A 24,303-nucleotide genomic window follows, 5' to 3' on the forward strand; every position below is an offset into this window, starting at 1 on the left:
CAGTGGCTGGGGCTAAGGGAGCCTGTGCAGAGCGAGGAGCAGCGCGTGCAGCTGCTGCTGGCAGCCGGGGGCGGGGCGGCGCGCGCTCCTTCCTCTCGCGGAGCTGCCTCCGCCGCTCGGGGCATGGCGAGCCCGAAGACTGGAACTCAAACAGCTGCTGCGCCACCGCACTTCGCAACAGTGGCAGCTGCCGCGCGACGTTACTCCAAAACACCAACAGCTGCTGTACGACGTCACTTCATAACGTAAACTGCTGCCTCGTGACGACACAACTGCCTCGAGACGTCATTCCAGAGAGGCAGTGGCGTGGAGTCACTTCATAAGTCTTAAACTGCCACCTGACGCACGATTATGCTACGTGAAGCAAACCAAGAAACTCCTTCTGGAGCGCTCAGCAGTCCGCGGGGCGGGGTCTAATTACAACACCGCTGGCCAACTGCTGAGAGCAGCACTCGGGGAGAACCGACCCCCACCGCTGGAAATGCCAGGACAGCCCTCGATTCGCTCACAGGCTGCAGGACGAGGTTTCATCACTCACCTACGAAACCGCAAGCAGCCCGGGCTGAGCGTGAGAGGGCGGGGGCTGCCCGCGCATGCGCGCTCCGAGCCCCGGCGCCAAAGCGGAGTGCGGCATCTGAAGTCCCGGGTCCCAGGAGGGGGCCCGGGTGAAGACCAGCGCTGCGGAGGGAGATCGAGGATCGAGACTGACCCCCTGGCTGACGAGAGACAGAGACACGGAACACACTAAAAGAGCCCGGTGAGTTGGTGGGAGGGGGATGTGTGTGCGTGCGTCTGTCTGTGTGTGTGTGTTGTGTGTGCCTGCGTGTGTGCCTGCCTGTGCCTGCGTGTGTGCCTGCCTGTGCCTGCGTGTGTGCCTCCGTGTGTGCCTGCCTGTGCCTGCGTGTGCATGTGTTGTGAACAGCCGGCCGGGATCGGAGCGCGTGACCTGATCCGATTCGGGCCGGCTGCGTGCGCGTGACAGTCTGTTGTCTCTGCCTAGTCCTTGAACGTGAAAAGGACTAAAATGATTACAATAGATCGCTTTGCGACAGCAGGGGCTTTTGCCCCTGCAATTGCAGGCGCGACCTAAAAAAGAGTCAAGGGTAGCTTTCAAAAACAAAAGTTTGGATTATTCAAATTATTTTTGGCGGATGGCAGTGTTCTCGTTCAGCACTGCCAGCTTCCCTGATGGCCTCAGCTGGCATTCACAAATGGAAGCTGACTGACAGCTTCTATTTTGCTACTGGCTATCACTTGTTTTGGCACATCGGTACGTCATCAATGATTTGCGCCTGCAATTAATGTCACGAGCCTCTGATACATACCTTTGCGAGTCAGAAGGAGGAGGTTGACACCACTTTCAGGTCCCCTCCTCGTTCCTATTTGCAATGAGGTGCAGTGCAAAGGGCGTTTTGCAAGTCAGAAAGGTATTTGATGGACAATATTTTCTTGGTACACTGCGGCTTGACTTTTTGTAGATGTAAAGCCGTCATTCTGCTAATCAGTCTTTGTGACCATGAAAATGCTCTATACATGAGGTTGTACGAATCCTATATTGAAACTTCTGGAATCTGTATGTAAAACTGTGTTCTTTCCCCTAAAAAGCCCTAGACTGAGACTTCTGTTATGTGTCTGTAATGGAGTTTTAGGGCTGCAATTCAGAGGACTTTTGACATCCACTAAAACTATACTTGTGAACTGTGCAGGTTGGTTCCAGGCACTGTGCATTGTGGGTGTTTTCTCCAGGACTCCCAAAATGAGACGTTTGGATTGCCCCTGTGTGGGGTCCTAAAAACTCAGAATTAAACATTTAAAACATTAGCTCTGTGAAGGTAGGGGTGAGATGAGAACTTTGGACTCGGTGTGAGTTAAATCCAGGACACACAGAATGAAATATTTGGACATGCTATATGGAAGCTTAAAGATGGTCATGATCAGACATTTTGATTGTGTGTGAGGTAGCTCCAGGAATTCCGGAATGAGACTTTGGACATGGTTTGTATAAGCCATGGCTCACCGGTGGCGAGGCGGGTGTGGGGTGGCATCATTTCAGGAAGGGGAGGGGGGCACATGGTGCAAGTAGAATTATTTTTTTAAAGATAAACTTACCTTGCCGCCAGCCGGGTCTCGCATCTCTGCTCCTGCTCTCCTCGTGCACATTGAGGAACAGGAAGCAGGCCCCACTGCCCAATAAAAAAAGGCTGCAATGCAGCGTTGTGATTGGTAAGCACCCAGGCTCCCTTGACCAATCACAAGGCTGCATTTCAGCGTTGTGTTTGGTTTTGAGCATCCTGGTTCGATGCTCAACCAGGGAATGGGGGCTTGCCCTGGGCATGTTCCCCATGCAGGCTGTAATGCAGCCTGCATGGAGAACGCAGAAGTTTGCATGACTGGTTTGGGGGGCCCGAGAGGGCCGACCAAACCGTCATTGCACACTTAGGAATGGGAAAACCACTCCTCCTCTGCCTGCTCCGAAAGCAGAGCAACCCCGCCCACCCAACCGCCCGCAAAGCAGCAGGAAGCACCATAAAATGATAATAACGCAAAGTTCATATATCATTTTATGTTTCTGCTTCGCACTGCTTAAAAGCAGAGGGGCGACGCTCCTCCACAATAGCGGAGGAGCCGCCACTGGTGTCAGCTCAATGATGGGATGAGATATTTGGTCTCTGTGTGAGTTAGCGCCAGTAATCTCAGAATGAGAGACATTGACTTCATATGTGTTGACTTGACAATGCTCAGGGAGAGGCATTTGAACTGCATAAGTGTAGATTGCTAGAAACCCATAATGAGGCATCTGAACACGGTACATATCACAGAAACATGCGCTTGCATTCCCCCTGCCAGGAACACAACGTGAGAGTTGTACTGTTTGACTGATAACCCAGGAGATACCCAAGTGACTGTAGGTGTGGAATACTGGTTAGAGAGACCCTCACTGTTGAGTATCCACAGAGAAATAAGCTTGCCGTGGCTCATGAAGGAACTCATAGCGCGGGCCTATTTTCCTGTGCCTGCGGTGGTGAGGCAGTACTCCCTGCGCGAGACAGTCACAAAATGGAGGACCCCATTCAATACTCACAGGAAGGCACCTTGCTATGCCAAACGAGCCTGAACCCTCAGTATCTTTAGAGTGATGACGCCCCATCCGCAATAATAGGGCGAGACTGCAAACAAGCCAAGGAATCCTAGAGGAAGGCTCCTCATGATGCCCCTTCAAGGCAGCCATTAAAGACCTTTTAACGCCTTGAGAGAAGTGCCTGTGTATGCAGCGGTGCACGCCTCTTTAAGGATGGCGAAACCACAGTGAGAGTTCAAAGCAAAAATCCATGCAAAATAGAATTTAAAATCACCCATACCTATTTTAAAATCTTCGCTCTCTGTGAGAATTTCTGCATTGGGCACGTTGGTTGGCGGGTGGCACATGCTGAGCTGGTAAGCTGGAAAGAAGAAAGAACACGGCGTGAGGGCACGGTATCACCAGGCAAAGCTCCTGGCTGCAGGTAGGATGTCTGAACTGCTACAAAAAGTGTAACAAAACACAACAAACCAGCAGTGGCACAAGCTTACCAACCTTCTTTCACAGCAGACAATCCTCAAAGATGAGAAAAAAGAAAAGTATTAAACCTATGTGTGAATGCACAGTGGGGTACCGTAAAATGACGCCCCCCACCTCCCCGCAGAACGTTAGGAGGGGCCCCTAAATCTCCCAAATATCATTGATATAAGTTGGCCTTGGGCAGAATGGGCCCCTGCTGAAGGCTTGGGGGCTCCTGGAGGCCCCGTGCGCCACATGAGCTTTCGTTATGCCTTTGCGAATGCATGACTGAATTATGCAGCACTGTGGCGAGAAAATGCAAATGATGCCGTAAACTATGTGATTAAAGGCAAATTGGGCGCCACATTCTTTGACATTGTTATTAATTATCTAGTATGCCATTTTAACAAGTACACAGGCAGAAATAAACACATGCTTGAAACAAGAAAGAGTTTCGTTAGGAATGAGAATAATATTAATTGAGTAGAGTATTCAGAGCCTACTCGATTGTGTCAGAAATGCAGCAAATCTATAATTATGCAGAAAACACATCAGTCAGATAATTCAATTGACCCTAATTATAAAGCAACAGGGAAGCGAACTCCACACTCACGCACTCTACTGGAAAAAATACATTTATGCGTGCTTCACGAAAATGTGCTTTATTTTAATTTTCACCGGTGCGTTAAGAACCCTTCCTAACATGAGCCCGTCCTCTCCAGATCATGCACCAAGGAAGGAAGCAGAGGCCCAGAGCATTCCTCCCCATGTCTCTAATCCTAGCCCCTTTTGTTTTCATTACGTTTCTAATGTATGTTTGCGTGGTACAGCTATTCAAGACGTCGCAGGGAGACCACGGACAGTTCTGTGTTTCTGTCAGGCTTGAACTTAAATCATTTCGAAAGCCACAGTTCGGACTGCTTAGAGTGCACTGCACAGTGTTTTTTACAGCTGCCACGGTGAAGGCTTGGAGAAAGGCTTTCGAAACAAGCATTGGCATAGCCAATAGGTCTCGCCTTTGGGACCTTATAAGTGTTTAGTTATCCAGCACAATATCCTTGGTGCAACAACATCAACTGTTGCATGGTTAAACACTTATAAGGTCCCAAAGGCAAGACCTATTGGCTAAGCCAATGCTTGTTTTATTATGTGAATTTAAAGCGCTTTTTTGCCTGACCGGGTGCAGTGTTAATACCCCAATAATTTTGTTGCTCATGAAGAAGATCTAGTCACCAAAATTATAATACGAGCTGTAAAGCACATTGGGCTTTACAATGAAAATGTTACAAATAGAGTTCTGAAACTGTGAAGGTTTATTAGGGCTACAGCCATCACAGACTGCAAAGTGAACGGTTATAAGCCCGCCAATTAGTGATCTATATCAAAAAATGGCAAGAAGCTGGGAATAAAATTCTGGAAATAATCAAACAGAACCAGATATTGTTCAGGATTAGTGAATAAACCAGTCATAAATCAGAGGTCCGATCAGGGTGCTGGCGCCCCCTAAAGTCAGGGGAAAGAACAACCCCAACACCCCAAGAAGGGTCTATGTTTATAACGCCTTGCACAATGGAAGTCATACAGCTGTTACAGTTGTGCAAGAGTCGCACGGTTTGAGCCAATCATATTAGAGGGCGAGTGATACGCTTCTGGGCTCACGTTGTCAATATTGTTGGTACCGATGTTGTCACTTAGTATACACTGACAAGCTCTCACGAAGAATAGCGTTGTAGTGCCAAGTGGTGAGGCCTCGAGGAGCTTCACTGTCAGTGGAACATCGTGTTTGGAAGCTTTAAAAAACAGAAACATCGTCCTGTAGATGTGAGGAGTATTACCATTCAAATAGTGTTTACAAAGTTGCTTGTGCATGAATCTTCCACGCACAGGTGAGGCAGAGGCTTACTTGCTGAGAAGAGGCAGAGGCAGCCATTTTGATATCAAGGCCTACCTTCACCAATGTTAGTACAAGTGCAGTTTTCACAGCAGAATGTCTTTGTCTCAACTTCATGCTATTTATTGTGTTAATACTAATGTGCATTCAATAAAAAAACACTTTTCAGGACTGTGGTTTGGTGAAACCTTAGGACTAGAACAGATAAGAGCCGAGGCCGGTGAAAGTGCTGGGGTGGAGCAGCTGATGCTGGGTGGAGGTTCAGGAAAGAAACAGCGCGGAAAGGAGGTCAGTGCCGGACAGGGATCTACCGGTAAAACCAAATGGGAGGTCCGCGCTAGAGCACCTAGCGCAATGAAGTCCTGGGCTGGGGCACTAGGCAGGTAAAGCAGAAGCTCTTTAGCTGAGTGCCAACTCCGGATTGGATCGGCAGAAGGCACGAGTACATGTCGTAAAAGCTGTGAGTGACTTTTACAAGAGGGATTCTGATTTATGAACCGTTTGAAGCGCTTATCTGCAGCCAGAGTGAAGTATGTTGGGCTGGTGGCGCAATACGCAGTAAGCGCATAGACTCACTTTTAGTGTCTTCGGGGTCTGTGGGCTGCTCTAGTACATATGCACATTCTCCACACCCTGTCGCCTCCTTGCAGCTGTGCGACCTTGAGGCACCCTGGGTATTCCAGGATATTTATGTAAAAATAGCCTGAAGTGTGCCACGGCCTTTGAAATGAAGCGCACCCTGGAGTGAAACCAACGTCTGGGCCCGCTGTGAGCCGGGAACTCGGGCTGCTGCGACTTATTTCAGAACCGTGCACGAGCAATTATTGGTAAACATTCATCAATCAATGTCATGGACAATATGTTAATAGTAATTATATAGTACGAACAACAAAACAAATTCGTTGATTGTATGCTCAGATAACCAACTGTGTGAGCCGTCCTAGGCTTAGAGGCATAGGGCATGCATTATACAGCAGAATGGCTAAAAAAACAAGCTTGCGAGTCAGCAGGGGGAGGTGAGGTGCCTGCGTGATTCCCTTGCGGGAGCGATAATTGCTGCCACATGGCGGCGCTCGCTCCCGCAAGTGAATAGCCACATGTGCACGCACTGCCATTGAAGGCAATGGAACGCGTGCACGTTTTTGGCTGAAAAGCCGCACCGATAACAAAAGGTCTTTTTGCCTATGCAAGGCATGTGTGCTGCGTAGGCGAGACCTAAAAGCGGAGCAAAATATGAGTACTGGCAGGCAGAGTAGAAAGTTCGAGAAGAGAGGCAGTAAGCCCTACAGTGGGATTCAGAGCACTGAGAGGAGAACTATAGAGATATGAGGTTGCCCATCTGACTTCAGACTCAGGATATGTGCTTGACGAGCGCGTGCTCCTTGACTCGATCTTAAATTCTTATGTGATGTGTTAAGCATGCTGTTTTGGCTAGTATAGGGGGTGAAAGATACATCTGTCCCGTGCAAAGATTTTAAATTTGTCAAAATAGTCAAATTCTTACTCCCATCGGTCAATAGTGAACGAGTAGTGCACATTTAGCGACCTGGGGATTAGTTCTGTGCACTGCACCAAACGGGGCTGGTTCTACAGTACATGTACCCATAGCAGGAATTTGATTTTGAAACCCATATAATGTGGTACTGTGTGAATGAGTTCTACGTATGTAAAGATGGATATCACTGTTATGTGAATATGGAGTATCTGGGACACGTGGAAAGCTCAGTTGAGAGTATAATTGCAGTGGCGGCCAGCTGGAAATAAAACTGGTGGGGTGAATATTTAATCCACTGACATGCACCGGTTAAAAAACACAAAAAATAGCAATGCCCTTAGGTTCATCAACAAAGCTCTCAATTGTGGTCTGTTTTAAACAGTGTTTACAGTGGGCCATGAATGAGAGCTCTGAAGTTGAGCCTGAAGGCAGTATGAGTTTCTCACAGTACCTGTCACGGAGTTAAATCAAATGATTATTAAAATAAACAAAGATTTACTTTCCCACTGCTCCTCTTTGTCTCAGCAGCTGTTGGCTCCTCTAGCACTGAAAGCAGGCTCCCAGAGCCTCGTCCAACTCCCCTCTACCAATCCTGGCGCTGCTCCTCTCATGCTACTCATGCAGCATGAGAACAGCGCTGGGATTGGCTGGAGTGTCCTGGTCCTACGCTCCTTCAGGCCCTGGAGGCCTGTGCTTGCTCTCCGCTCAGCTTTTGTAACAGTGCTCGGGTTGGAGTGTTTAAAGTGAGCATGTCACGCTGGCCGTCACAAGACAGCAGGCCAAAGTGACATGCACACTTTAAACTGAAGTGCATTGTGCGAACTGTTTCTCCCTGCTGCCGGCCCCACCCTTGCAGACTCGGCTGCTGCCACTATGAAAAATAAAATGGTAATACATTTGCTTTATTACCATTTTATTTTTCATAGAGACAACACTCCTTTGCCCTTGTGGAGGCACAGCCACTGTGAAATTGCTAAAACAAACGTTCTTACACATTCTGTGGTCAGTAAATATCCCCTATTGACTCTAATGTACGGCAGTTGCACTTTTCATACTGACACCCACATACTGCATGCACTCTACCTACTGCCTTTACTGGTGTACGATGCCCCCCACTGTTCCCCCCTTCCGCCCTGGATACCATTTGTACATAAATGTGCAAAACTAAAGTTTTTTTCTTTGTGAAGGAAGTATAATTCTTGCGAAAATCTAAGAAATCCATGCAAAAGTACATGTAGTTGTGAAGAGAGCTTCTGTGTGCTAATCAGAATAGTTTATATGCATGTCTTATTTGAGTTGAGTCACTCACGAGGAAAAGGTAAAGTATGCGCTCGCACATAGAATGCTCATCAGTTAAGACAGGGTTTCAGAGCACTAAGAAGAAAAAGCTAAGTGAGGAATGCACTTACAAACAATATGCTCTGAAGTTACATGCAGGGCATAGCTTCAGAGCAGCAGAAGGGGAAACGTAAGCAATGAATGCACAGGAATCCAAAATGCTTGCAAATTAACAGTGAAAAACAAATATTGTCAGGAGAAAACTGAGTGCCTAAGTATAGGACAAGCAGCAAAAACTGTTGGCTACTACTAGTAGATCAATACATCTGCTGGACTAAGCTTGCATAATAAAAACTCTGCAAATCCCTACAATTTAACATGACAAAAACCAACATTTTTTTGGACAACTCTCATCCCCTGTCTGCATGTCCTCTATTTATCAAGACATGGACACTCTCTTATATTAAAATCTTTCGCACATGTCATATTGCAGCTTTTCCCTTCCTCAATTGCATTATGAAAAATGAACTCTTACTGCTAACTTATCTTTAGGTTTATGTTGCTCTTATCATTGCATGTCCCAAAGGGGGATTACACATGCAGTATGAAAAAAACCTTAACACTGGGAAAATGCCAGCGTTATGCCCCTCCCTCCCCCCAGTGGTATTACAGAAGGTGCCCCTTCTGTTATTCTAATAGCGCTGGCGCACATGTATGTCCACAGATATCATAAAAGAGTGTTCCTTCAATGGTATGGGGGCGTGGACCGATGCAAATGAGGGAATCTCTTTGCCTCTGCATCAGCACCGTATTATAAATGTCGGCGCAGATGCAAGCAGGCCTTTAGGTGCACAATCATTGAGCGCCAGAAAAAGGAGGCACACTGTCAGAGTGCCTCCAAAAGGTAGCCATCTGGGAAGGATAAAGAGCTAGGATTCGAGATTGGGAAGTAGTTGTCACTGCTTTCTGTTCTGCATTTCCTAAAATCCTGGAGTGAAACAGACAGAATTTTGAACCCTCCCTTCTTCATCACATCCCTGTTGTCTTACCTGTTTAACTCACACCCCTTAAAGGCCTACACATTGGGGTCTCACCACAGCCAGCGCAAAAGCAGCCTATGGTGTGCCTGGAGATTGCCAGCCTTGGCCAGGCTCTCCTAGCATCAATGCCAAGTCAGATTCCTGAGAATCTTACTTAAGACTTCTCCCTTGAACTCTTATTTACCCACATTCCCAAAAGGTAAATGCAAATGAGGGTTTCTGCAACTTACTTTCCTTAGCTTTTTCTCCCCCACCTAAAGCCAGATTCTGAAGGCAAATGTATCTATTAGGAATAGAGACCTGAAGGTCATCTCATTGGAGCCTACTGAAGCAGAGCTTTGCCAGCAAGAAAATGCTGGTAGACGGTCTACAATGACAGATCAGAGATTACAGAGACAAGGGAACAGTCCATCATAGGGACTAGTACACTGACGCAAAGACAGAGAAGACGGGTGCCACACACCAAACTGAGCAGCACTGCAACAGCAAGTCCACCAGCAAAGGCTCATCTCCCACTTACAATTGTATGCATATTGACATCTACGGTATAACCGAACAGAAGACCTACTCAGCAGACTTGCATACGTTTGTTGGAAGGTAGTGGCACTTCACCTAGTTTCAGCCCAGTCCTGATCCAGTGCCAGGATACCTTCCCAGGTGAGTTGTGCACTCTACAAACACCCACAGTTTTCAACAAATGGATCAAACTCTTGCACACTTTTTTAGTAGTAGTCATATAGACTATTAGCTACATTATGTGTTCTGTGGAAACGCTTTAATTCACTTGCTCACGCCCCCCATCTTCTGCTTATTTATAACCTCAAACAAAGTGTGGGCTCTAGAGTCATCCTCTTCATTGCCTTGGGTTCCACCCAGTCTGATCTGTTTGGTGTCTTGTTCTCACCCAGGCTCCCAGTCCATCCTTAGGTTGCGAAGGTCCCATCTTGAGTTTCTAGTCTATTCGTTTGCTTCCTAGTTGTAGTCCATCCACAAACCTCACCCTTAACTCCATTCTCCACATTTCTTTGACTCCAGACTCTCCCTCTATTTCCTCAAGGCTTAAGAGTCTGGCATTTTCTACATACTTGCAGCTACTTTACCCACAGTGGACGGCAAATCACCCCGTGCATTGAGCGTTGTACTCACCATAGAAGTAGATTGCGAAGAGCCCGCCGTTTGCAGCATCACTTTGAAATCTGATTAGCACCTGGTGCGTGGAACTCTGGACAGATTTCTTGACAGCATTCCCAGAGAAAACTCCCAGTTGTGGTGCTGTCTGGAGAGGGCCATCCCTAGAATAGAGGTATAGCAGAAACAACGAATGTGCTCATGCTGTGTATTCATGTCAAGGTCTGCAAATAACTTTTTTACCACTGAGGTAAGGTGAGGTTTCAGAGCATTCTTGGCCGGAAGTAGGCTAGCTATTGCAACTTTTAGGGCTAAAGTGCAACACTCTGCTGATGACACCATTCAATGCAGCTTAATGTTGCTTAACCCTAGATCAAGGCTTAACTCCAGTATCAGGACTGCACTACACCAGGATGTTTGACATCTTGCATGGAATGGCTTCACAAGCTGCATCAATAGAAAGGGTTTAAATGAGGAGACAAAAGGCCTGAATAAGAGTTTGGGAGACGCGTTACTCCCTCACAAATGTAACGGACATCCCGTTCGCCGTGTTTCAAGTGCTTTAAATAGAATGACACGTGTAACACTGTGAATTGGATATTCGTCATGTTTGTGACGGAGTAACATGTCTGCCCAACTCTAAATCAGGCCCAAAATTGCATACATCACAAATTCAGTCAATTATCCTCCCGGTTTGCATAAGTGAATGATGTTAAGAGGACAGGTAGACTAAAACATCTGGAGAGAAATCTTGACATCCACACACCTGCTAATATGTTTCCTGGCACCCACCAATACATATGTGTGTTTTGACGCTATGAGGGTACTATATCACTGTGGACAGCCCCATGCTGGAGTTTGAAATAATCTAACCATTGACATGCAGAAACAGCCTGTGTTCTCTAGAGAATTGCAAATTATCACATCTAGCAATAACAAAAATAATATTGTTAAAAAATAAATAACAATGTAATTTATCGATTAAGTTTCCTGCTGAGTTGGCAGTTCTACAACACGTTGTTCGTTATGCAATTTTGTGTTACCAAGAATATTTTTAAAAGTTTACATTGAGAAATTCAGTAATGCGTACCAATGTCATTCACTGGGTTATTATGGTATAGTAAACCTCTATATTGTCTCAGTCGTTGTTGACAAAAGCAAAAGGCGTTGATTGGACTGAATAACTTTCTTCTTTGGCAAACACTCTGTCATGGCATTTAGGTTAATCTACAACACAATTCTGGTACTTCACCAACCACGGTTAACCAATGCACATCAAATTTTGTTTGATGCCTTGTAAATACCCCCTTACTTTAGAGCAACCACGTCCAACAGTTTTACAGGTACTTTATAATTGTGGTAAGTTGATATCTCTATCGCTCGGGGTACTTTCAGGGTTGGAGAGGAATCCTCATCACAGGTGGCTGCTTAGCAATGTGAAGCCTTCAAGGGGGGTGGTAGGCGGCTTCCAGAGTACTGTCGTTTCCCATCACCCCATGGTAACCTGGTTTAGAGTGGATATAGACATGCACCTCTTATAGGCACCTCCTACTCCTAGACTTCTGTTCTGTTTCTGAAGTGCTCCTCATTAAGAAGCACTACTTATTACAGACGTATGACTGTAAAATATGAACATGCATCGATTAACCAGCAGAAAAGACTTTAGGACTATTGCCACTGAGTTCGGGAATCTGCTGGCTGCCAGAGAACTCATCTGGGAACAGGGGTAGAAAGCAACGTGTTAGCAAGTTATACCCAAACACCATAAACGTTGGAAAGGAGCCGATTTACTTAAAATGACGATACCCAATGTATGCTAAATGATGATGGTCAAAAAATCAAAGGAGGAAGTGTAGAGGAAAAAGGTAGAATCGTCCTCCTCTTGATACTGTTATCCAACATAGGGATTCTACCATGTATTATGTGAATATATATGCACCCATGTGTGTGCTGCTATTTCTATTTTTATTTGAAGTGTTTAGTCATATGTGAAAAATGGTGCAAAAGGATCAGAGCTCCTTCTCTCAATTTGTGGGAAGAGCAATGTTTCAAAAAATTGTAAAATACCCCTCACACACTGAAACCTGATTCAGTGTCATACTTCATCATTGGGGTCTTCCCACCCCTCTACGGGACGGGGCGTGCTACGATAGATACGCCTCTACTTCTAGTGGTCTTTCTCACCATCTCGCCGTCTGAAAAAGATAGAGACATGTGCCATCTTCGAAACATCTGTGTATTCTAGAAAGAAATAACAACCAACTCGCCATCGTAAGTGACTGAAAAATTCACCATATCAGATGGCCAGGTCAACAAACAAGACGGCAAAACAGCCAGGCTAGATATCAAGGAAAACACCGGAGGCATGTCTTCTCATGCTAAACATCCAGGATCTCAGATGAAATCCCCTCAGATATCACACTGCCACCTCTACTCCTCCACTTCAGAATGAGACAGATAAGTTCCCTTTTCAGCCAGTGCCTTCATCATTGATAAAATCAGGCTGATGTTGCTCTCCAAAGATTCAATCACCTGGATCTATGCCTCTAAACATGTACGGCACTCTGTTGCTTGTCAGATATATTTGCTCAACATAACTCCCAATAATACATTGAAATGTATGTAACCTATCACCGAACGAAGACAATTAACACTAGCCCAGGTACCCCAAAGAATCCCAACCCGTCACATTGATTCCCTGCCTGCTATTGCCATAACCAACAATGGTGATGTATAGATTGTTTACCATAAATGACTCAGGTATAAAACTACTTTGTAACATTACAGTTGTTTCGAGGCTCCTTCGCATGCATGTGGAACAATGGTGCAATAGTGAGCAAAGAACCCAGCACTAGTGACACGCATTCGATGGGTGACCCCTTACCAAATAGTGATGAAGTCTTTGAAGGCCTCGGTCTGCAGCAGAGTGAAGTTGATGTGGATTCCGTACCCCGGGGGCACCGTGAGCAGCCAAGTGCAATCCTGAGAATTGGGGTACTGATTCGGGAAGCCCGGGGAATACACGGTGTCATTGGAGGCAGTGATATTTCCTCCGCAAGGGACTGCTCAGAACCACAGCATGAGAGGGAAAAAATTGAATATGAGGAAACAAAGAAAGAGCAGGGCAAACAAACCAATAAACAGCTCTCCTTCGGAGCCTGCAACAACAGTTAATAAATCATAATAGGAAAAGGCCTTCTTAGTATTCCAGGGCTCCAGCGGGGGAGGCGCACGCGGAGGCTGCCTGCACAGCTGGCAATCAGGCAGGCGCACACCTCACCAGGCAAGCAGTACATGAGGGGTGGCAGCACGCGCACTGGAGGAGGCGGCGGCAGTGGTGTCTGCGCGTTTCGACTCTGCGGTGGTATGGAGGAGGCCTTGTTCTCTCTTTTAATTACTAGGTCTACATAAATTGAAAGAAGATGTAACATAGTGTTAAATTTATAATCCACCAGCAGGATAACTGTGATACCTCCAGGTGACAGGTTCTGCAGTAGGGCTGCTGGTAGGCCTAGGAGAATTTTTTATTACGCTGTAGAACTTGTGTAGTTCTTGCATTGTTTGTGACAAGCACAATGCTTAATTTGCAAAAATATAAGTGTCAAGGATCTCGTAGGAGGCCACTGCATCTTGCACCACCATGTTGCCAATGATAGTAATAACACCTTCTAACCATCAAACTCCTACAAGTGTGGCAATTCGGACTACTTTAGGCCCCCAAAGCTGTAAGAATGGCTTGGGTGGCAGGTAATAGCCTTTTAACGTATATTGAATTAATATTCAACTGTTCTTGTGGTCATCTCGAAATTAGCCAGACAGCGCCACCTTGTGGACTAATGTCAAAAGCACTGGTGTTGACAATTAAGTGCTGGTGCCGAGCACCAGAAACCACCAACTCAAATTAAGCACTGGACCTGCTATTTCCGAAATTACTTTAAATCTCACATTATGCTAATTTACATCATTTTTTCATGTAAGAGACTCGTTCTCACAGAAAGTAGTCGCCAGGAAACATTTGTCTTCTGACAATATTTCTGTGTGACATTTTTATCTATGAAAAAAGTCACTTAAAATCCTAAAACAGCACATTTCTCCTTAAAAAATGTATTTTGTAACATTTAAATAGAATTTCATGAAATTTTGTTGGGAATAATTATGTGATTTCGCTTATTAAAATGGCAGGGTGTTGACACTGGTGCACCTGGGCTAGACCCCAGGATTGGCAGAGGAGGTGGATGTTAATTAGCTTAGGAGAAATGGAAAAGAAATTGGCACTGTGTGCATGTCGAGTGTTAACCAATTGACTGTACACCTCCACCGCGTTCGTTGGGAACACCCCTGAAGTTTGCACCTTTCACCCAACATACTGTTACCACGTTATACAATGTTAAATGGATCCTTACTCCACAACAGGGTTGGTAAAGGATGTTAACTGCACTGCATACCTAGCACCAGATATCATCCTCCTAGAGTGGCACAGCTCTAGCCTCCTTGATTCTACACTTGATTTATCCTTGAACTGCCTTTCCTACTCAGGGACCTGTATTCCCTGCTATATATATAGGGGTTACCACCAGTCCCATAGTGTACCTCCACCCAGGCCTTTCCAGTGCCTGGATGGAGGGTCACACTCAGAGCTCTGCCAATGCACCTGAGCCTTATCCTGCAGATGCCCACCCTACTTAATTTGCAGGTCCCACTCAGAGCTCTGAAAATACACCTTAGTCATCATGGGCAGCAGCTACCTCTCCATTACAGCACCGAGTCCCACAGAGAGCTCTGCCGATACACCTCAGACCCACCCGGCAGTAGCTCCTCTCATCTCATTACTTGGTGCCAGTCTCGGCTCTGCCAGCTCTAGCACCCATAACCTGCTCAACCAATGCACCTCTAGTGATCCCTGCTGGTTTTACACTGACACACACAGCTACCAATGAACCACACGACTCAACAGGACAACCACATGCTTGAGAGTTTACTTTACTGCAGTCCAATACCCAGGCATACCTTCACTGATTATGAATAAACAAGTTCTTAATGTAGATTTTGTATTTTTAAAGTATCTCTGTTTTGGAAAATTGTAAACTCACAATTGTGTTTGAAATCTCGAACACTTTGAGTTACATTCAAGGGTAGGTGGCCGAGCATTTAACATTCAACTATGGGGAAGACAGAGTCGGGCCTCCTACTTTAAAGATGTTTGCTGTGGTATCAGACACTTTCCCCCAGATGACTCCTGCACACAAGGCAGTAGTTTGAGAGAATCTGATCTCTGTCATTGCGTGACGTACCTTATGTCACTTCTATTCTTTCTAAAGATGGTCTCAAAGTGAGTGTGTATCTTCGAAGACAACAGTTCTAATGACCCTACTGTGCTGGGAGTTCTCTGCCACAGACTGGGAGTGATTTTAGGGGCTTTTCTGTCTGAGAGATCCATGGTTTGCATTTTAGACAGGACTGACAATGATGGAAATGGTAATGGAGGGGGCCTCCATGAACAGGGCTTCCTATTTGAGGCCCTTTGCATTCATGTTGGCTCTCCCATAAGTGTGCCTTTGGATGCTGGAGCTGGAAGCAGCTCTTCCATCAGCAATCCCAGCATTCAGTGCGTCTACATGAGCTGTTTTCATGTCTCATATATGCATTCTACACATTTCAACTGCTGTGTCTCTCCATTTCAACACTTACCTCAGCACACTCTTAGACCTCATCAAATTGCAAACTCATTTTCCATCTCACATGCTCCAGCAATGCCAACGTCACACAAATCATTCCAAAGCAGGAAACCATCTACTGCAGGCTTAAAGGGGCAAGATAATGTGATTCATTTCAATGGGATGTCATCCTCTTCCCTTATAAAGAATCCTCTACTCAGGGGGCATGGAAAGGTAGTGGGAGGGGAGTTTCTGAGAGGTAAATGAGCGAAGGGCTGACTTGGCTTGAGCAGAGTTAGCTACTGATTGGGCTATGACCATGAGCTGCATTTTGGTGCTATGTGGAAAAATACTCTTTGACAGAATAAAAGGCTATATTGAAACACGTTTGGGATGACACTATGCTTAGTCCAGGTTGGTTGAAAAATCTGAGATCTGCTCATGATGGTAATACCAGGCATGAAGACAAGGGAGTTGGTAACTACTGCAAAAGAGCACAGACCAGGAATTTGAAGTGCATCAAAAGTTGGGTGGATTCTCAAATTAACAACTAATATGCCCGGTCCTCTAAAAGACCATCAGGACCAATCCTGAGACAGGCACCAGTCAGGCACCGCTCTTTCAGAAGCACTGGCTTTTGCAAAATATCCAAAATACTCGAGTAGTTGGATCCGTCTTTGTCTGGAGTATGCACAGTTTTACCACATTAGCAGACTACCTACCATCACACATTCAATGTCATCTTGTAGGACACACATCATTATTTTCTACAGGCGGACACACTAGTTTTGTCACACATTCTGTATTATGTGAACAAAGGGGGCTCTGACACCCATACCTTCACACCGGGGGAAGGGATGGTCCCAGTTCCTGTTGGTGCCATGCAGACATGTGAGGACAGGTTCACCGGTCAAGTGATATCCAGGCAGGCATTCGAAAGAGACGGACTGTCCCACATTATAGCCTGCCCCTCTTACCACACCATTAGCGAAAGGTTCAGGGTCAGGGCACTCTTGGAGTTCATAGGCTGGTGGGTAAAAGAAGAGAAAAGCATCTGATCACAAATTCTACAAGTGAGAAATAGGCAACACTAAATACGTTAAGGGATATGAGCATTAGCTGTATTGCCTCTACGGCGCCAAGAAGCCTCTGGGCAATAGTTTGTGCTGAACAAATACATTTCATTCACTTATTCATTAGCAGTCAGCAAACTTTATTCTGTTTCTATGATGTTGAGAAACTTCGCACTGTGGGAAAATGTGGACGTTTTTGCTCACTTTGCCCAAGGGGGACAGCCCCTACATGCAGAATGTCAGGCGTGCGGGATATTCTGAGGCAAGAAATTAAGTGCTTATAGTCAGAAACTTCGGTCCGGGACAATTCGCTGGCCTTGTCACTGTACATTAAGTAAAAGAAAGGACTTGAAGTTTACATGCTATTGAGGAAGTAATATGGATGCGGCACATTACGGTAGCTACTGATCTGTGTGTGACACACTAAACAAAATTATGTTTTGCCTGTGCCACACTATTTTAAAGTAATGCTTTTCCTGTCGCTCGCTGTATGCGATGCTAGTGCTGCAGCAAAATACTGAAAATATCACAATTTATGTGGCATACTATTGCCAGCACCACTGGAACTGTGTGGTCACTAAAACCAAGTTTTAGGTCAGTTTTGGCCACATTATGCATCAATGATATGCAAATTATGTGGAAAGGAAGGGCAAATAGTGAACCTCTGTCTGTAGAATAAGGCAAGTTATATGGCTTATTCTGGGGCACATCTATCCAGCAATCTGGACATTTTAGCACACATTGATATGGAAGAGATGGCATTGCTATAAAAAATACACAGGATTGATAAGAATCAAAACTATTCCCACTCAGCAGATCCTATTACAAATGTTGTGCATTAAACAAAAATTGTTCCCTGCATGGATCACATTAATATTGTTACATTAACAATGCCATTTCTACCTTTCACGGTAAAATAGTTTCTGTACAACACACACTATGATACCCCTAGCATATGACAAGAACACGTAAGGTAAGGGCTTCCTGTAATGAAAGGTTATTTTATTCTTGGCAGCCTGCCTATGTTTCAAAACTTGTCTTCAATTTTTATTATGTAAATTTTAATTGTAGGTACCTTAGGATTCAAGACACCATACCTTGAAAGAAGGTGCAAAATATTCGTTCGGGAATCTTCTAAACTCAAAGGCCCTTTTGAAATAACGGCTGAGTCAACAATACTGCTGGAAGTAACATCTACCATAAGAACAGGGTTCCTGATAGGATCACGAATTTGTGCGAAGAGTGAAACTTGTTTTTTTCTTGGCCAGAAGGATTAATCATTCTTTACATCCAATTACGTTTAAGTATTGAAGATGTGTACACCATACGGGAAAAGCTTTCACCTCTTTGCATTAAAGGAACTCAGTTAACTCGGCCATTTTTTTTTGCAAAACACCAGTTCTGGGAGTCTGTTTGCATTGTCCTGCCTTACCTTGATACTCCAGCTTAAATCCTGGTTTATTCTGAGAATGGTCACTGTGGAAGTACACACTTGTCTCGTAAGAGGTGGACAGCAGTGAACCGGGAATCTCAGCATCACTGAACCGACCAATCAAAGTGCTGGTTTCATAAGGTCCATTTCGAATTTCTAGGAAGTCATGGTTTGGCTCCGTTGAAAAGTTCAGAAATTGAATATGAGCTCCTGGAAAAAAGTGAAAACAAGTAGTGTGTCAGTTTAATGGGGTCTATACTGCTGGGTGATCTCTTGATCCTGGAAAAGGTGGATGAATGGGCAGTATTCAAAGATTGAGATGTGGTGACAAAGCCAGAATATGAGAGAAGGGTCAAAAAGGAGAGTTAGACCATGACAAGGAAACACAAAGAGGGAGAGGAGGTTTGAGAAACATACATTGCTGTATAATTAGGCTCACCTCCATATCACTTTTTTAAGACAAACTTTATTGCATTTTGAGTCACATATATTTCCATCATCTAGTACATGTCAATAAACCATTTCAGTTTACATTAGCAGGTTTAGGAGAAGATTGCGGGTACAGGTAAAAAACAGACAGGATTACATGGCTTAATAACAGTGGAAAAAAATAGCAAAAAAAGTTAGAGTCGATGTATTACATATAACATTTAATAAACATCTTAGACCTAATTCACAAAGTCTTGCATTGAAGTAAAGTGGGACATTTTTGAACGAATCACAGATTTACATCAGCTCTTCGACACAGTCCATAGGTTTCCTCTGAGCGGGAGCATCTCAATTCGATACCATTTTCAGAAACATTTGACCTTTGGAAAATATGAAGACGTCTGCAACATTTAAAAGATGCTTCAGGCATCTCCTGATTCTCTCAATTGAATTTGTGAAAATTGAGTCCGAACAATGGTGAACATCTGAGATGCTCATTGGCTCTCCTAATTGGCTCGAGTAGAAATCTTCAGGAAACAAGTCCTTGGGATTTGTTCAGCTAATTTCAAAGCAGTATATTCTCCTGCTAAAGGCTGCCACAGGTATCGAGCAATTCTGTGATGCATTGTATACCACACATTAACATGTAGTTAATTCCATACTGTGGAGTTCACAACCTTGATGCGTTACTTATGGAATAAAGACACACTTTGGATCAATACAAGAGAATCAGATTTCGACCTCACCACATTTTTAGAGTATGTCGTGGAACCATGTTTTTCTGCTTGATAACAATATAGTTTGAACTATTGTAAATGTTTGCTACTGGGTACTTTGCACCATTTAAATGGGGTAGTTATTTCTTAACCGCATGCGTGCGGGCGGAATTCAGCTGGCACGCTGAGAATTTGTAAATCCCTTTATTCATGACGAGCTGGGCTCGTCATGAGCGTGCGAGGAGGCTACCTCATGACGAGCCCAGCTCGTCATGAGCGTCGAAGGGGTTAACTTAGAGATACACATTTGGAGGTCCATAAAAGGGCAAACAACTGGGTCAGCCCCAGAGAGGTTTACAACTGTGATGTGCAGTTTCGCATTGGTAGCTGCAGAAAATGCATTAAATGCTGCTTTCTTTCTGTCTTAACAGTCTCAAGTTAGAGGACTTACGGCCTCATTTAAAGTTTGATAGAGTGCAGTTCTTCTGCCTAATTGAGAATCAGAGGTATTGTTGCGTTTAAGATGGTGGAGACTCGGGCCTGATAATGACTTTGGTGGTCCTACAGCGGATGTTGCAATGAGCCATCCGCGGTAGGACTGCCAAAACCATAATGAGCCCACCTGCCAAGTTCCGAGTGGAATCCAGGGCAGGCGGGTGCTGAACAGGCAGTCTCACAGTGGTCTGGATGTTAGGCTCAATAGAGAACCTAATATGCAGACCGCTGCTGTGAGTGCACCTGCAGCATGTTCCTGCACGGTGTGGCACACATGCCACACTATGCAGGAAGGGGGTTAAAATCCAGCGGGGGCACTACATGTTCTGCACCGCATGTACCCCCAGGTCATTACGCCACAATTTTCAAAGAGGGTTCAGAGCCATAATAACAGTGGGGAAATGGCAACTTGGAATATGCTCGCAGTGCAGGCGGCAGTACCACCAGGGCAGGCTGCTGCACCACCAGCATATTCCTGCCGGTTAAAGAACGCCGGCCCTGCGGGATCCTTGATCTCGGCAGTGCCGGCGGTCTTGTGGCAATCCGACCTCTGCTGTAGTAATACGGCGCCGCCGATCTTGTGGCAGTCCCATTGCGGTGAGGTTCCGTGATTTTCGACTCCGCTTCATAGTCAGCCGCCATTTTGTGACAGCCGCCATTTTGTATTGCCCTCACTCAGGCGACACTGCGAACATAGTGTTTTTGCCTTTTCCAGCTGCTCGCCTCTCGTCTGTTAGAGAGTAACCCTTGTCCTTGATTGCCAAACCAATGTCAGGGTCTGGCCGATTTTGTCAAATCCGTGTCTAGACTGATTAATCCTTGTCTAACTCCACTGTTTGGGTCCCACCATTCTTCTTGACTTTATTCTATTTGACTGACCTTCCCTATTCTCTCAGTGTATTCTCTTGTTACATAAACTATCCTTTGAAGCATTCAAACATGTTCTACCACCTGCAAATTGAATTACGGACAGTGTTGATTAACTTGAGGGGAGGAGAGCACACGGGGTCTGAAAGGAGGGTGTGTTTTGACATTCGATAACTTGTTTTCGAACTATTCCCATTTGTCAGTCTTGTATGTTTTGGGAGTGGGTATTGTAAATACGTATGGTATAAAAGTCTGTGAGCCACGGAATGAAGTGGCAGTCTCCTGAGAACTAACCATTGGTGTACTTCTAGGACCATTGTGCTTAGCTGAAGCTAATAAACCTGATTTTCTACGCCGAACAGAGTGTTTCGTGTCTCTGTCTGATAAGGCAGGTGAACCCGGAGATTTCAGGCGTGCCCTGCGCCGCTAGGCCCATAAGGCCCAGTTCTCCAGCGGCTGTCGTATTACTGCAGGTGGTCCCGCAGTGTGGTGGTCGGACCGCCACCAAAATTTGGCAGTCCTACGGACCACCAAACTTGTTTTCGGGACCTCAGCTTCCTTCATTTTCACGAACTCTTGACCAGGTGACACATCTGCTATAGGGATGTCAAGTCATGGTGGCGGCAGATCTGCGCGCATTGCAGACCCATGCAAAGAATACAAATAAATGGTCACCACACGCAGGGAGAAAGCTGTCTGCCCCTCAAGGCCTTTGTCTATAGTTGCTCCAAAACAAACTCCATAGTATACGTTTATTTCAGAGCAACAAAAATGCAATACCAAGTTGGTCAATAAAGATAGTGCCTGCTTGGTATTCATCTCTGTACACAGGACATCCCCACACCAGTGTATGCACTGAAGGCACAGAGATTCACCACACCTAACAGGCAAGGATCTCTAAACATGGTGGGCAGTCCTCAATGGCAGAGCAAATGACTGGGCCTTTGCTGACCTGGAGGGCTTGTGGGCTTTTCGACGAACCTCAAAGGAGCCCCTTAGTCTTAAAAATAGTTCAGTGACTTAAGCCTTCACTGTAGGCACCTGGTGTCATTTGGTGTAACCTGTAGAACATGCATTCAAATGATATTGAAAGGCTTGCCTTTAATCCTTTTAACATCAATATACTGAGTAAAAATTGCAGAAATCAAGTTAGTTGTGTTATTAATGTTTACATTTGATACACAAATGTTTAGATGAGGAATTGTAACAGTTCCTTCAAGAAAAAAACGCCTCTGCAATGAAATAGGTCTCACATTTGCAAGAGTTTGAGCTATTGGCATTGTAAAGGACAATGGCTTTTATTTATGTGTTTTGAAAACCTACAAGCGGTTCGTAAACACGCACTTTGTACTTATAGTCGCTGCTTACGAGAAGCAAGGCTGGCAGTACCCGCACCTCTTTTACTGCCACCCTTGCTTCTTGTAAGCAAGTACTATAAGTACAAAATGCATTTACCCACCACTTGCAGGTTTTGAAAATTCATAAATAAAAGGCATTGTCATTTACAATGCCAATAACTCTCGCAAATGTGAGACCTATAGAATTGCAAATGCTTGATTTAAATGTAACTTTCCAAATTAGACTAAGAATTCACAAAATATATTTGTTTTTAACTTGACATGACATAGCGTTGTGTTTTCCGTTGGTATCCTAAATGATTGATGCTTTAATTTAGTTTTGACTCTTTATGGACCTTGCGCTGATAGTATCCTGCTACATAATATATTTGTAATAAACAGGTGAACTTTGACCTCCCTCTCTCGGGAGACCATGCTTAGAGAATAAGTGTCTTGGTGGAACACACAGTTTCTCAGTGCTGTGATGCTGTCTTATAACTAGGCTCTTGGGTGAATCGCCAAATGACTTTTCCACTCATAAAAACAATATGCTCAGGTTTACAAGTAGATGTTATCTACAGTGGCCTAGCAGGTCAGCCATGGTGGGTCCCTACTGTGAGCATGTAAAACGGGCCCCTACCTCCGGTTGGGTATTGTAATACAGCCATAACTGGGATGCAGAGGAGCCGTCCGACCACTGAGTTGGTGCCACTGAACCTGATGCACTGTGTAGAGCGATGCCTGTGGATATCAGCATGCCAGTGTCCCAGTACTTACACTTGTTTTCCTCCTACCTCAACACCCGGTAAACACTGAAAGCAGACTGCTTCTCCATTGTTCAATCATCGAGCAATTCATTCACGAAAACTGAAATAACTCTACGGTCTGTTCCAATCTACGATCATCATAAGTTGCTTAGCTATTTGCATATTTAGTCAAAATGAAGTAAGAAGGGGTGTTCCCGAACTCCTCTCAAAATGTTCCCACCATGCGAAAGTAAAATGAGGGCAGGAGGAGGAACAGGCCTGCCCCGGATGTAGTGCAGGTATATTAGAAGTGCTTACTCTACAGGCAATAAAAAACAAAGAAAATCTGTTTAATGTGCAGAGAAGGACACCGGGTCCATAGGCGCCGACATACATGTTTCATTATTAGTATGCACCGCGTCCTCAAATTAGCCTTAAAATCAGCTCGGAGTTGCAAAGTCTGCGGTAGGTGCCCCAGGGGCGCCTGAAACTTATGGTGCATATTCTCTGGCAGGTGCCCCACAGGCACCTAAATGTTATGGCATCAAAAGCATCTCTTGCGAGAGCGCGCATCCTCTGAAAGTAATGTGGAAGTGCGGGGAGAATGATTGTGCATCAAGGACTGAAACTCATTATCGCTGTAAGGATCCTTTAATTGAACATGCACGCAGAACTTGGTGTTCTTAGGGGATTATTGAATTACATGCCTGACAACCCGCAGATAAGATGCATGACATCGAAGCGGACCATACACCCACCCACAGTGTAACACGTGCAGAAAACAAATATAACAAGATTTCAACAAGCCCAATCCTCGTTAAAAAGAAGACCAAAACAAAATAAATCCTACCAAAAAGCCCAACTGACGGTGGACATCAGAAAAGTGGAAAAAGGCAAAAGAAATACAATCAGTGGAGCAGGAGGTACTAACACAACTGTGGCATTAAGAGGAGGTTGGAGGGACTAATGCTATATTTACATGTAAGCATCTATATCCTGAACCTGAACACAGAAAAACAGTAACAGAGCAGGAAACCAAGAAAAAAATAGTACCCCAAAGAACAGATAAAGAACCATAGTGTAATGAGACAGTAATTAGCTCCTACTGCGTGGGAGGAACTGAAGAGGAAAGGAGAGACAAATAAGCAGGACTTATCACTAGCAAGCAAGGATTTATAAAGGAC

The 24,303-nt window shown here is 45.0% G+C and overlaps 1 protein-coding gene across 1 annotated transcript in view; it reads right to left on the minus strand.

Annotated features, from left to right (window-relative positions):
* Positions 1–24,303, minus strand: part of CSMD2 (CUB and Sushi multiple domains 2) — a 607,842-nt gene that overhangs the window by 204,925 nt on the left and 378,614 nt on the right. The window contains exons 36-40 of the mRNA XM_078683053.1: positions 18,530–18,739; positions 16,863–17,051; positions 13,255–13,432; positions 10,389–10,534; positions 3,360–3,440 (exon numbers count right to left, since the gene is read on the minus strand). Of these exons, the coding sequence (XP_078539179.1) occupies positions 3,360–3,440; positions 10,389–10,534; positions 13,255–13,432; positions 16,863–17,051; positions 18,530–18,739 (804 nt within the window). The remainder of the gene's footprint in view (positions 1–3,359; positions 3,441–10,388; positions 10,535–13,254; positions 13,433–16,862; positions 17,052–18,529; positions 18,740–24,303) is intronic.

The sequence above is a fragment of the Lissotriton helveticus genome, chromosome 3_1 (genome assembly GCF_964261635.1).
Source record: "Lissotriton helveticus chromosome 3_1, aLisHel1.1, whole genome shotgun sequence".
Classification (NCBI taxonomy): Eukaryota; Metazoa; Chordata; class Amphibia; order Caudata; family Salamandridae; genus Lissotriton; species Lissotriton helveticus.